Source organism: Cryptosporidium parvum, chromosome 5, assembly GCF_000165345.1.
Source record: "Cryptosporidium parvum Iowa II chromosome 5, whole genome shotgun sequence".
In the NCBI taxonomy this organism is placed as follows: domain Eukaryota; phylum Apicomplexa; class Conoidasida; order Eucoccidiorida; family Cryptosporidiidae; genus Cryptosporidium; species Cryptosporidium parvum.
The window spans coordinates 796,736-811,048 of NC_006984.1; the positions used below are offsets into that span (position 1 = coordinate 796,736).

The 14,313-nt window shown below is 36.7% G+C and overlaps 3 protein-coding genes across 3 annotated transcripts; 2 read left to right on the forward strand and 1 right to left on the reverse strand.

Moving 5' to 3' along the window:
• Nucleotides 1–506: 506 nt before the first annotated feature.
• cgd5_3420 (TRAP-C2 extracellular protein) lies at nt 507–12,116 on the forward strand (the record flags this gene model as incomplete). The annotated part of the gene is made up of 1 exon (XM_626266.1): nt 507–12,116. The coding sequence occupies one exon, from the start codon at nt 507–509 to the stop codon at nt 12,114–12,116; it is 11,610 nt and encodes a 3,869-aa protein (XP_626266.1).
• A 304-nt stretch (nt 12,117–12,420) lies between these two features.
• On the reverse strand, nt 12,421–13,692 carry cgd5_3430 (DNAj protein with possible transmembrane domain within C-terminal region; the record flags this gene model as incomplete). The annotated part of the gene is made up of 1 exon (XM_626267.1): nt 12,421–13,692. One exon carries the CDS (start codon nt 13,690–13,692, stop codon nt 12,421–12,423), a length of 1,272 nt encoding a protein of 423 aa, XP_626267.1.
• Nucleotides 13,693–13,989: 297 nt separating this feature from the next.
• On the forward strand, nt 13,990–14,301 carry cgd5_3440 (hypothetical protein; the record flags this gene model as incomplete). Its single annotated transcript, XM_626268.1, has 1 exon — nt 13,990–14,301. The coding sequence occupies one exon, from the start codon at nt 13,990–13,992 to the stop codon at nt 14,299–14,301; it is 312 nt and encodes a 103-aa protein (XP_626268.1).
• Between the last annotated feature and the right edge of the window lie 12 nt (nt 14,302–14,313).

A 14,313-nucleotide genomic window follows, 5' to 3' on the forward strand; every position in this document is an offset into this window, starting at 1 on the left:
CTATATTTTTAAGTGCTAGACCTTAGATTTTCCTAGGTGTCTATTTATTGATAAATTTTTTTTTCTAATTCAAATTAGAATTATGGTTTGAATCTATTAAAGATGCATGGTTGCATAATTGAGCCAATAGAGGGGTCCTCGCGAAAGCGTAGAAGTATAATGTCTATAAAGAATGGAGGTATTGGATTTCAAGGAAGGCTGAATAAGCAAGAATTAACGAATAGAGAAATAGATGGTAGACAGGGACCAGATAAAGAAGTCTGAAAGGTTGAATTGAAAAGATATTAAGAAAAGGAGGAAAGTTAGAAAAAGGGGGGAATAATAGAAAGAGGAAGAGAGAGAAAGAGAGAGAGGGAAGAAGAAAGTAAGAGTGAGAAAAAAGATAAAAGGAGAGAGATAGTAATTTAAGGTCTGATAGAGGAGGTAGTAAAGTGGAGGAAGGAGGTTTATCAAAGGATGAAACTGAGACACTTATTGTTTGAAAATAAAGGAAGAAGCTTGAATTAATGAATAAGATTAAGTTATTAGCATATATTTTGTGGATATTTCAGGCCTTCTTGGAGATTACGGAAGGAGTAGTTAAAAAGGTTCCGATAGTGAGTTCTTCGGGACTTGTTTGCGAAGATAATCCATCTGTAGCAGAAAGTGGTTATTCATGTTCATTTCTGGCAAGAAGATTTGGAGGTTTTCTTGGATGTGAAAAATTGCTCAAGGATTTGGCTCAAGATAGTTTACCTCCAGGGATACCAGGGAATACAAGAGTAGTGGATGCATGCCCAAGTTCTTGTAATAAGTGTCGGGAATGCTCTCCAGGATGTGCTTTATGGTTTATAGGCAATGGAGTTTGCGATCCAGAATGCGACAATCTTTCCTGTCAGTTTGATGGAGGAGATTGTTGGAAGGTTGATTGCAAACTTTCAGCCTGGTCTTCTTGGTCAGCATGCTCTGTAACTTGTGGGCCGGGAGGAAGAGTAACTAGAACAAGACAAATAGTTGTAAGTCCAAGAAATGGAGGAGAAACATGTGGAGCTCTCAAGGCTGAAGAAACCGGATGTAATTCCCATATTCCCTGTCCCTTGAGTTGTACTGTCTCTGAATGGGGTAATTGGTCACGATGTTCTTTAACTTGTGGAATAGGTCACCAAATGAGAGAGAGGTCGGTAATTAAGGCTCCAAAGGACCAGAATCTATTTCAATGTCCAGAAACTAGACAGATAAGAGAGTGCATACAAGATACATGCTCAAGCAATTGTACTTTGGGAGAGTTTAAATTCAAGTCAGCTGTTTCTGGATCTCCCTGTTTAATGGAGAAAGGATGCGTAGAAAGGAGAGAAATACTTCATCCTCCTTTTAAGCCTGAACTTGGAAATTTTACTTGCAAAGTGGAGGAAAGACCTTCAGATTGTTTAGGTCTGCATTTGGGTTGTCCAGGCCCCTGCGAGTTTTCAGAATGGTCAGGATGGTCCTTGTGCTCATATTACAAAAATGAAGGGCTTGGATTTGATGATGAAGCTTCCAAGTATAAGTTGTTAAAGAAGAGAAGAAGGGTTGCAAGAAGAAGAATGAGAGACGCGAATTGTGAGGATGAATTGGAATATAAAGAATGTGATGAATCAGAGAGACATGGTGTTGAAGCCTTGGTGAGATGCAACATGGGAGATTGGTCATCTTGGTCTTCTTGTTCGACAAGCTGTGGCCTTGGATCCAGGTTAAGAGCTAGATGGTTATTAAGCGAGCCTGAGAATGAGGAGGCTTTATCGGAGAATCTGATTAATTCGGAAAGTGTTTGTGGTCCTCTTTTTCAGACTAAGGCTTGCAATGATAGATCTTGCTTGACCGAGGGATGCAAAGTATCTGATTGGGGGCAATGGTCAGCTTGTTCAAGTAAGTCTTGTAATTTCCCAGGGCTCTCAAAGAGACAAAGAAGTGTCATATCATTACCAAGAAAGGGTGACTGCCCAGTTTTAGAGGAAAGTAGAGACTGCTTAGGAGCATGTGACCATTCGGTTTCAGTAAGTAAGTCCAACTGTATGTTTGGAGATTGGTCATCCTGGTCAACATGTCAGGACGACTGTTATACTAGGTATAACAATAGTAGCGGCGCAAATAGGAGTGAAAAGGAGAAGCCTAAAAGGTACAGACACAAAATGATAATATTTAATCCAAAGGACAAGGATTGCTCCAAAGAAAATGAATATTTAGAGGTTGAAAACTGTGAAGGAGGCTGCGAAAATGCAAATGTGGAGATTTGCCAGGTAAGTGAATGGGGACCTTGGAGCAGCTGTAGTGCAAATTGTGATGGAGGATCAAGAAGGAGGATCAGAGAGAGGATAAACTCCGGAAGAGGAGTTGGGAAGGCAGGGTCACGCCCATTGACAAGAGGGGTTTCTAGTAGTTGTCCTTCACTCTTAGAAGTGGAGAAATGCAATACTCATCCCTGTGAGTATAGTTGTGAGCTTTCCCCATGGTACTCGAATTCCAAAAAAAGTACTGGTCCTCAGGATAGAAGAGGAAATAGAAGCGATGCAATGCTTGAAGATGAAAGGAATGAGGATATAGTTATTTCAGATTGTTCTACAAAATGTGGAATTGGAGTTGTGGAAAGATCAAGAAGAATTCTGAGTGGAGGGTTTGTCATTTCTAGTAATGAAGAGCAAAATCAGTATACCTCCAAGGTATGCGGCCCTTTAAAGGATACTATTAAGTGTGTGAGAATCTCAGAAGGGTGTAGTGTTGATTGTCAAGTTGGAGAATGGAGTTCTTGGTCAGCTTGCTCAAAAAGTTGTGGAGAAGGATTCCAAAATAGGTCTAGAGAGCTTTTAGTTCCTTCTTTGGGAAGGAAATGTGAATTGGCTACCGAAGAACTAAGAGAATGTTTTGAAAGACCTTGCCCAAGCTCCTGTCAAGTTTCACCTTGGTCGGAGTGGACAATGTGTTTAGGAGGATGCGATGAAAAACCTTACAAGAGAAGGGAAAGAAAAATACTGGAAGCTCCTGCTCCTGGACAAAATTGTTTAGCATTAGAAGAGAAGGTAGATGCTGAAGAGGAGTGTCCAAGAATTGAGAGGTGTCCCTCTGACTGTAAAGTAGGAGAATGGTCTTCCTGGTCTGAATGTGACGCAAAATGTGGGATTGGAGTAGAAAAAAGACTTAGGAAGGTGGTAAAAAGGGAATCAAAGGGAGGTGCGCCGTGTCCAAATCTGGAGGACTTACGTCCCTGCTCAAGAGAAGCCTGTAAGTCTGACTGTGTATTAGGGGAATGGACTGAATGGGGAGTATGTAGTAAAAGCTGTGGAGGAGGGGCAAGATCTAGAGTTAGAGAAGTGATTTCTCAACCTAATGAGGGAAAGGAGTGCGAATTCTTAAAGGAATTTGAGCCATGTAATGAATTCCAGTGTATTGCAACTCGTGATTGTGAAGTTGGACAGTGGTCTGTTTGGTCTCCTTGCTCTGCAAGTTGTGGGGGAGGAGTAAAAAGACGACAAAGAGAAGTTCAGGTTCCAGCAACAGGAGGAGGTAGATGTGAATTTGAGCTCAACCAAAAGGTGGGTTGCAATGGCTTTAAATGCCCAGGAGAACCCTGCATAGACAGACCAGAAGCCCAGGAGGTTGTTCCTTGCTCTATTTTGAAAGCAATGTTTGGTTGCCAGAAACGACTTATTGATGTAGCCAAGTCTAATGGAGTGCCTTATCCAGATGATCGCCCACCAGAAGCAAGAATTATGGATGGATGTCCAGCAACTTGTGGAATGTGTGTTGAATGTGCTCCAGGATGCCAATTAAGAGATGTAGGGAACTTGAGCTGTGATCCTGCATGCAATAACGCAGCATGCAGGTTTGACGATGGGGACTGTGAGAAGAACAGCCCTCAAAAGGCTTCTTGTATCCTTCCAAAGCTTCCAGAGGCTTTTCTATTTTTGTCAAAAAAAGAAGACCAGGTAAGAAAAGGAAACGGAAGTGATTTTCTGGAAATTGGAGGAAACTCAAATTCCGGAAAAAAGGAAGCTCAGAATATTCTGAAGGATAGTAGTGATAATAACCTTGTCGTGTTGGAAAGTTTTACTTCTCAGAGTAGTCTAAATAGCTCCTCTGGAAAATCTAATAATTATGGCTTTGCAGGTAACCAGGCTCAGATGCAGGTCCATGAAATGGAATTCTCCCAAGAAGATTATAATAATGAACGTCATGGAAATGATGGTAGCAATACTATTAGAGAATACAAGAAAGGCGATACAGTTTACATTAGATGTGATAAAGGAAAGAGGTTTAGAAAGTACACAGCTATTCCCTATTTTAAATACCAATGCAAAGAAAGTGGATTTATTCAGCTTATTGAACCAAAAGGTGCTCCTTTACTTTACGTTGATGGAGATGGTATCCCAAGAATCCCCACTTGTGAAGAAGATGAATGTCCATATTTGATGGCACAAGAAGCTCCTCAGATGATTGGAACAGTTAATACTCTATATAAAAGGGATTTAAGTCATTCATACACATATATTATGTATAGAGATATTGGAGAACCAATATTTATTACTGGAGATCATCAGAGGATTATATTGGGTCCAGTTGGAACTCTTTACTTAATTTCTATAGATTCATTTTACCCAGAGTTTGGAGACCCTTCATTTGAAAAGTATAGATTATGGAGTTTGGTTGATATTTCTCAACAGAAAATCATTCAAGAATTTGTGGAGCTTAAGCTGGTCTGTGTAAAGAATCCCAACTCTCTTAATAGTAATTTAATGAGTACCAATTCCACTACAGATTCTGAGATAGTTAAGGCTTCTTTCAATAGGCCTTTAAGATTTCTTTCTCAAGTATATTCAAATTCAAACCTGAGTTCTCGAATCATAGACTTTAAGGCTTCTGATGAAGTTCCTGATTTTGGAAGAAATCTTCAAGAGAAGCCTTACACTTATGTAATGGGGAAAAAGAGGTTTTGTGAGGACCAACCGGAAGTTAAGGAACAGGGAATACTTTGCGAAACTTTATCAACAATGTGTGATATTAATATTCCTAATCCTCAAAATTATGGATTGCCAGAGAATAGTTTTGTTTGGCAAATCTGCCCTTCAACTTGTAATAAATGTAAGGAATGCTCTGCTGGATGTCCTGAGTGGTTTAAAGGTAATACTGTTTGTGATAAGGCTTGCAATAATGAGGCTTGTAACTTTGATGATGGAGACTGTAAGGGAGTTCAAAGCGAACAAGATGATAATGAAATTCAAGGAAAAGATAGTGAGAGAAATGATATTGAGAGTGAGCATAAAAATAGAAATTACCATGAAAAGAATAATATTAAAGATGACCAGGGAGATGAAGATTCCAGAGAATTTACTAGTAATATAGTTATTCCAGAAGGTGCAGTTACATATTTTGCAGGAAAGTTTAGAAACTGTACAGATATTCCTGAGCTTATAGACTCTCTTGCAAGTTGTAAGGCACTTAAGCAAACTTGCCAGCTTAAACTACCTCTTTCAGCCTCCTCATTAGAGGCAGGGCTATCTCACTCTTCAACCATTAGCCAGGTTTGCCCAAAGACATGTGGTATTTGTGAGGAATGTGCTCCTGGATGCCCAAAATGGTTTATTAAGAATGGCTACTGCGATGTCAACTGTCAGAATCCAGAATGCCAATTTGATGGTGGGGATTGCTCTGATGATAATATAACTAGAAATCCAAAATTACCCATAAAGAGTCCAAATGATTCCGATATTTCTTCAGGTTCTACTTCAAATTCTTATCAAAACTCAAGTGCTAGCAAAAATAATAACTCTGGAAAGAACAGCTGTAAGGATAATCCAATCATATTTGAAGTGTTTAATAGAAGCTGTGAAGAGCTTAAAACAAGCTTTGGATGTAGTATTAATTTGGAGAAGATTATCCAAACTGGAACTAAGCTCCCAGATCGAATAAAGCCTGGTACTAAATTAAAAGAACTATGTAAGCTAACGTGTAAGAACTGCTCTAATAAGAAGGATGATGATAGGATTACTGGTATTGGAAAGAATGACCAAACAAATAAAAATGCAGATATTAAAACAGAAAGGCCTTATACCATAATCTTCAATGAGAAAAGATATTGTGAAGACCAACCAGAAGTAGCAAAAAAAGGAATTAGTTGTAAGAACTTATCTTCTATGTGTAATGCATCAATTCCAGGAGCAAAAACTTATGGGCTTCCTGATGGGACTCCAATTTGGAGGGTATGTCCTTCAACTTGCAACAAATGTAAAGAATGCTCTGCTGGATGTCCTGAGTGGTTTAAAGGTAATACTGTTTGTGATAAGGCTTGCAATAATGAGGCTTGTAACTTTGATGATGGAGACTGTAAAGGAGTACAAAGCGAACAAAATGATAATGAAATTCAAGGAAAAGATAATGAGAGCTCTGCTGGAAGAAAAGAGGGATATGAAATTGATTCTAATGGTATAATTAAGGAAAATAGAGGTTCAGACGAAAGAAATGGCAGCTACAAAGGATCAGATTTAGATAGAGAGTTCTTTTCAATGTTAAAGGAAAAGGGTCAAGAGTGTAGAGATGATCCCCAGGTAGAGGAGCTTTCTGGTTTTAGCTGCGAACAAATCACATCTATTTTTGACTGTTCTACTTTATTAAAAGACCTTCCAGGCTCTTCTATACCTGATGATATTCCTAAAAATACTTTACTAAGACATGCATGTGCAGATTCATGTGGCCTATGTGAAGCTTTTAGTAATGACAAAAAGTCTATAGGAAAGGAGAAAGATGAGAAAGATCATCCGGAAAGCAGGGTATGTAAGGATGACGTATACATCTCTTACGTAACAGGAAGGTGTAGAGATATTATGAACTTTTCGGTCAATCTTTCAGAAGTTTGCAATGAGTCACTTTCAGAAAGAACAGTCCTTAGAGATAACAGAAAATCTTCAACATTCAGTATGAATAGAAAGGTTTATGATCACTGTCCAAGATCTTGTGGAAGATGTAGAAGTGAATGTGATGATGATTCTAGGCTACAACCTGGGGAATGTAGGATTGCAATAGAAACTGCAAGTATTCAAGGATATGGGTGCGATATGCCTTTATTGCAAGTTAGTTTTTCTTTGGCTGAGAGATTTGGGGATGAGAAAGAGTATCTTCTATTAAGTGACGTATGTGCAAGATCTTGTAATTATTGTAGTCCTTCTCAAGGAGGGCTAGGAACTGATCAATTACTGGATAATAGATCTTCAGAATCTTTCTGTTCAATAAAATCTACAAAACATTGGGGTAACGGCTATTTGTTGGATTTAAAATCTTCTATTACACAAGAAGATGGATTAGAAACTGAAGTAACCGGAATTTTATTAAACCAAGAAAAAAATAAGGAGACTCATTCAGCAATGGGAGGAAGCAAATTAATAGTTTCATGTAGTTCAGGATACTCATCTTCAGATAAACAAGATTCAGTAGAAGCTATTTGTGATACAAAAAGCAGTATATATATATTACCAGAAACATTCAAGTGTGAAGAACCACATGTTGAAGTAATGCAGGTGGAAATGGAAATAGAAGAAGCATCAGATTTAGATTTTACTGCAGTATCTTCTATTTATACAGCCTTGTACTCGACTCTTCCAGTATATCAACCTAATGGGTTAAGAATAGAAGCAATTAGTACAACCAGATTTGAAAATATTTTAGGAGATGGACAACAAGATATCAAATGTGAGGATCAGAATCACCAATTGAAATCATTTGGAATTAATTGTTCAATGCTTAAGCCATTTTGCTCTAAAACTTTAGAAGAACTTGCAAAACAGTTTAATAGGAGTATTCCTGACGGAGTTTCTGCTGATATTAAAGTCTCAATTGCATGTCCAGTAACATGTGATAATTGTCAAGAGTTCTTGGAAGTTTTGAACAATTTGAGAAACGAGGAGAAAGAAGAACAGGAAGATGAAGAGGAGAAAGAAAAAGATAGCAAGGTATCTGAAGTTCAAGCAAATAATTCAGAAGGCAGACGAAGTAGACAGAATGGCAGTCAAGCAATAGGAAAATCAGGCCTAGGATCTCTATATATATTATTTGACGTAGGTTTCTTCCTATCTTCATCTAGAGGAAGGGAGTCATCATTTGAGGCAGCTTTGAAGGATAAAAACATTTCAAAAAGGTTTGTAGCTACATTAAAGACCCAGTTTGCTTCAAGAGGGGTTCGATTAGCTCCAAAAGAGTTTGATATTAGGAGTTGGGACTCTCAACAAGCAGTAGTATCTAATTCCAGATTAGCATCAGATGATACAGCCGACAGGAATATGAAGAGTAAGTTTAAAAGACATAGAATGATAAGAATACTCAAGTCAGACTGGGATAAGTTCTATTCTGGACAAAAAGGAGTTGGTATGGATGAGGAAGCCAGAAACTTATTTTATACAAGTGGGGTATCCATGCCTTTGATTAGAAGCTCCCGTTTTGGAGCTAAAGAAATAGTCTTTTTGAAAAGACCACTTCATTATCTTCAAAATGCTTACTTGGCATGTGGAGGAAAGGGAATTTCGTCTTCATCTCCAATTTCATTATCATCTACAAACCAATTTTCATATTCTGTTAAAGGTAGAACATCTGGTTATTCTGATCCAGAAAATTCATGTTGTGGTCTACCTCAAGATTTCAGAACAGTTCTTATCAATGAAGGCTGTGGATCTTTGATTTATGATAGGGTACCTGATAAAATTCAGATGGATCTTTTCTGTAGAGGTACAAGCTCAGGAAGAACTTCTTGTTTCCTTCGTTTTCAAGAGGTAATTAATAGATACAAAAATCGTAAGGGACCATTATGTAATACAATTGAGTATGCACAACAACTCATTGATTCTTGGTGTTACACAACTACAATTAGTGAGGCTCAAGAAGGATTAGAGAAGGAAAATGGAATACAGGATACTGGAGCAGATCTTGACTCGAGAATAAATTCAATCTCTGACTCTAATTCAGATTCGAGTCCAAAATCCGGTTCACGATTGGATTCTGGTTCAAGTTCTAACTCTGAGAGTCAAGGAGAAAACAACAAAAGTGACTTATCAGGCTATACAAAGCTGGGAAAGGAAACTGGCAGAGAATACTGTTTTAGTAGTATCAAAGAAACTATTTCTATTGGAATGGATTCTCAAGAATTTGTTTCAGCAGCATTTAATATATTTAAATCAAGATGCCGTCCAGAAAGCTGTTATAGAAATCATTTGAGGTATTTTGATGCAGTTACACAGCTCCATACAGCATGGGGATATCCTCTTCCAAGCTCACCTTTGAAGAAATCTGACTTTTTTACAGGAAGTAATAGACCAATCATATCTTCTGTGGGAACAAATACTGGTAATATTGAGTCTGAAGGAGTAACAGGATCATCACCAAACAGTAGTACATATTCTAATTTGGAGGTTTTATTAGAGGAATCTAATGAAAGCTGGCTTGATCTACTTTGTACAAGTACGTCAAGTGGAACTCATTGTCAGGAATCTTTATCAATATTGCTGGAGAGAAATCCTATCAAGAGCAAGACACTTTTATTGAATCCATGCCATTCAAAGTGTTTTATGATTGTAGCTGGACGACTTGGATCTTCACTACAAAGATTCGGACAGCTAGCGTTGGATCCACAATCTGAATCTTTAGGGCTTCTGCTTAGACATTATTCCAGACATTTTTGTGTAAAGAACTCAAAAGGACAATCTTGTGGACCATTATTATTTGCAGGTGCATCTTTTGCTTTGGAAGCTTCTCTCTCTCATAAGCAGAATTTTGGAAAAGAAACTCAAACAAAAAATACAAACTTAACTAAAGGAGAAAAGATAAATGTTTCTGGATTTGGATTACAAGATCAAAACGAAGGAGGAATGGAAATTAATGCATCAGAATTTGAAAATTTTAGCAGAAATTCTCATTTAAGCAGAGAAATCAACAAGGATAACTCAATTGTTGGATTCCAAGCACACAAAATGGAGAATTATTGTAGCAATGGATGCTTTAGTTATTATGTTGGAGATGGAATGTGTGATTTACAATGTTTTAATGAAGCCTGTAACTGGGATAGAGGAGACTGCCAATCTTCTTCAATGTATCCTGAAATTTATCAGCCTTTGGAGGATCTTTTTAAGGGATGTCTTGCAGGATCATCCTCAAAGTCAAGCGGAACAAGACAAGGAGGAACATGTTCCACAACTTGCAGAGCAAGATACTCCATTTTGGCAGAAACTTTGGGTTGTTGTACTTCAGTTGCTGTCGACTTGTATCAATCTCTAACACAGTTATTAGACGACCAACCACATGGAGGAGGATCTTCAATTTCAGGAGAGCCATTTTCCTCATCTTTGAATTCAATGTGGTCCATTTCGCGACTTGAGCAAATGTGTGGTATGAGTTTAGATAGAACATGCTCAGATGGTCTTCCGAGAATACAAACAAGGATGACCTTGGCTTTGGACCATCCAGATTTAGGCTTGTCTGATGACCCTCAGACTCCCTTGGCAGTTTCAAGAATAGTTAGTAGAAGTCTTGGAATTTTGGATTCTGATATTAAAAAGGTATTCTTTACTAACAATGCTCCTTATTCTAGTGCAGACTACAAAGAATTTAAGTTTTTGGTGGACATAGTAATTGATACAGGATCAACCGAGCTGATTGATATGGATGAGAGGTTGCTACTAGAAGGACAAATGAATAAGTTACAAAGAAAATGGGGACTAGACTTTTGTTATGAACTTGGGGATTCAAATGGCGAAGAATGTAGAGTTAAAGTGTTTGAAGTTGTTTCAGAGCCTATTTCCTCTTTAGGTATTTCTAATTCCACAGCTCCTGAATTGCCATGGATGAATTCAATAGGGTTTTCTTACTTAAATAAAGACTTACCTTCTGAACCATGTTCTATTAATCATCAGTATCTACAAGATGCAAGTAGGTACAGAGTAGTACCTATTTCAAGTCAATCCACTTCTTCATCTGTATTCACCTCCTCAACAGGGTATGGAACTTCAAATAATTACAAGTCAATGAGTCATGGATCCAAATTCTCAATTTCTTGTACAAATAATAACTATTCTCCTTCAACAGGAAGATCACCAGATACTTTAACATGTAACAATGGAAGGTGGGAGACTTCTTCTGGTCTTAGATGTAACAGAAAATGTTTGTCACTTCCAGATCTTCCAATTGGTCTTAAATTCAAAGAAAACTTGGCTATGCTTGGATTAAAGAAGGAACAGGGTCAAATGATAAATCATGGATTTAAAGCTCAGGTTGAATGCTTCTCTGATGACTATAGAAGCACATCGGCTATCATAGAGGATACTATTCAATGCATAGATGGAATTTGGACTACTCCTAGATTAGAATGCAGAAAATCTTGTACAAACTTAACTAGTACAAGTCTGGGATCCAGTAGTACTGTTGTTGGAAGAGAGTATAGACATAATGATCAAAGAAAAGTATTTTGTAGTGATGATCACTATCTATCTCCAAAATCTGGTAAAACTACCGTTCCAAGCCATTCAAAATTATCTCAAGATAAAAAAGATCAATTAAAAACTAGTAAAAATAGTAATTCAATTATACAACAGGAGCAATTACACATTTCCAAAAGTTATAAAGGTATTACAACGCTTGATGAGGCTATTAGAAGAGGATATTACTTAATAAGTTGTAATGATGGAACTTGGGAATCTGAACCTTTAATATGTGTTAAAGGTACCTTAACAGATTTCAGTAATATTAAAAGAGGTATAGAGATAACTATGACTCACATCTTCTCAATTAAAACTTTGATTGCTTGTATTGTAATCGTCTCTACTATATTCATTATTATCATTGGAATTTGGCTTGCTTGGATATTTAGATATAAAAGACAGACTGAAATTTATGATATGGACCATCTTGAGAGAGTTGAGAATGCTAGAAGGGTGCTTCTTCAGCTTTCTGGTATTGGATATACAGAAAATATGAGTTATGATCAGACTACAGAAAATTCGAATATGATCATACAAGGTCAAGATAGGCTTTCAAATCATATTTCCTCGCCTCCTTCTTCCTCCTGGGAAAGTCTTAATAATTTTATTGATCAAGGGAATAATATTGGGAGTAATACAGGAAAAACTACCTAAATCCAACTTAACTCAAATTTTCTTAGTACTCAAGACTTTATAGTATTTATAACCCAGCTTAATATATAGTCCCATCAATTTTGAAAGAATTTAAAGGTATTCATGGAAAATTAAAGGTAAATATAATTATAAGAACAACTAGAGCCAATCATATTATTATTACTACTACTATTAATAATGATATAATCATCATAATCAATTAGGAGATTAAGGTAATGAATAATTATAAAAATTGGGTTAATCATAGGTGAATTGTAATTGTTATAATGACCACGTAAAATATTGACTACGGTACCTCCCCTCCTTAATTCCTCATAGTTTGTCTATAAATGCTTGGATACTTGTCTCTAAGCCATTTAAGTTTATCACAATTAGGTTTACTTCTATTTTGGATTTCTTTTAATTTACTTTTACTTTGATAGTACTTTGCATAGGCAATATCCTGCAATATAGTTCTTTCTTCTACACTACATTCTCTAGTAAAGTGAATAATCTCTATCTTAACTTCCAGCTCATGCAGTTTCGAAGAGTTTGGTGGAAACTTTGAATCGAAGTTTGCCTTAGGATTTGTGTAAAATCCAACATTGTGTATTCCTGTCCATCTTTGTTTGCTGTATTCTCTAGTCCTATTAAAGCTGTAAATTGGTTTATCTTCAGGAAACAAAGTTGGCATAAAGTTACCCATAATGGCCAAAAATAGCATTAATAAGACTGGAAGTATTTGAATAATACCTGCTATTTTTTGCCATATTGGTCCTGTATGTAATCCATCAGATGTTGCTCCTCCTGAATTCATATTTGTTGTATAAGTTCTATTGTGAGATCTTGAGTGTCCACTTCTATTTGGAAATCTTTGTCTATTAAATGATACTTCTGCAGGCATACCTCCAAAAAACATCCTAAATAAATCTTCAGGTGTAAGGAACCCATCACCTTGATGATATTGATAATACCTAACATCACCAGAAGCTGAATGCATTGGCGGTCCATCTTCTCCAAAAGTATCATAGTTCTTACGTTTCTCTGCATCAGACAAAGTCTGGAATGCTAGAGCAATTCTTTTGAATGCTTCTTCTGCACTTGGAGCCTTACATTTATCAGGATGGAGTTGTAGTGCTAATTTCTTATATGCTTTCTTAATTGCAGCATCATCTGCATCTTTTGGTACTCCTAAAGTGTCATAAAAGTTTTTTGCTTTTAAGATACGTTTACACATACTTTCTGAGCTCTCTGATGCAGAACCTGAACTAAAATTTGATCTTGCTGAATGTGAATTACGAGAATCATCGTCCTCATTTCGCTTCTTTCCTTTAGATGAGTGGTTATGCATATTTTTTGGAGATGATGCTTTATGACTATGGTGATGGGTATGATGAGTCTGGTGATGATTATGTTGTGCTTCTGGAGTACTTGAACCACAAGATTTTAGATTAATGAGCATCTCTGTTATTGTTTGGCTGGGATACATTCTATTAGCCTTTTCCAATAACCTTTTAGCCTTATCTAGGTCCCCTCCATGAATAGCTTTCTTAGCTAACATTACACATCTATCGGCCTCTTCTTTATTGCTATCCATGGCTCCAATAGATTTAAAAACTTAACTTAATTATTATATATTTGAATGATCTTTTTCAATGTTGAGCAGAAGACTAGGTAATTAGTTATTAAGCATACTATACGAATTGCTCAAAATCTGAATTCCCTCCAACTTGTCTCCCTAACTCTTCAGCCTTAGAAATGATTATTATAGAAAAGATATTTAAGGATGACTGGAACTTATTATTTGCTAAAACTGAGCGATATATTGTTCTAGGAAGAAATACCCAAGCCTACATTCAAATAATTATTGCTGCTCTCACAGTATTATTTATTAATGTCAAAGCTTCCACTTATAGATTTATATCTAAAAATAATTTTCAATTCTTTTAATCTAAAACAATTCTACATGCCTTGTAGTCTTTCACTTATGGAATACTTTGACCCCTACTTCTTCTCTTTGTTACTTCTCTTGGACGTAATTTGCACTAAGTATGTTTATGTGCAAATAGCAACCTATAATAGCAACAAATACCTTATTAATTCCTTATATTTTCATATAACTGTAGGGGGGTCCCTTTTTGTCTCTTTTACACAATTTCCAAAAGATCTCGATGAAAATTACAATTTTTTTTTATCCCTTATGTAAATTATATTTTGG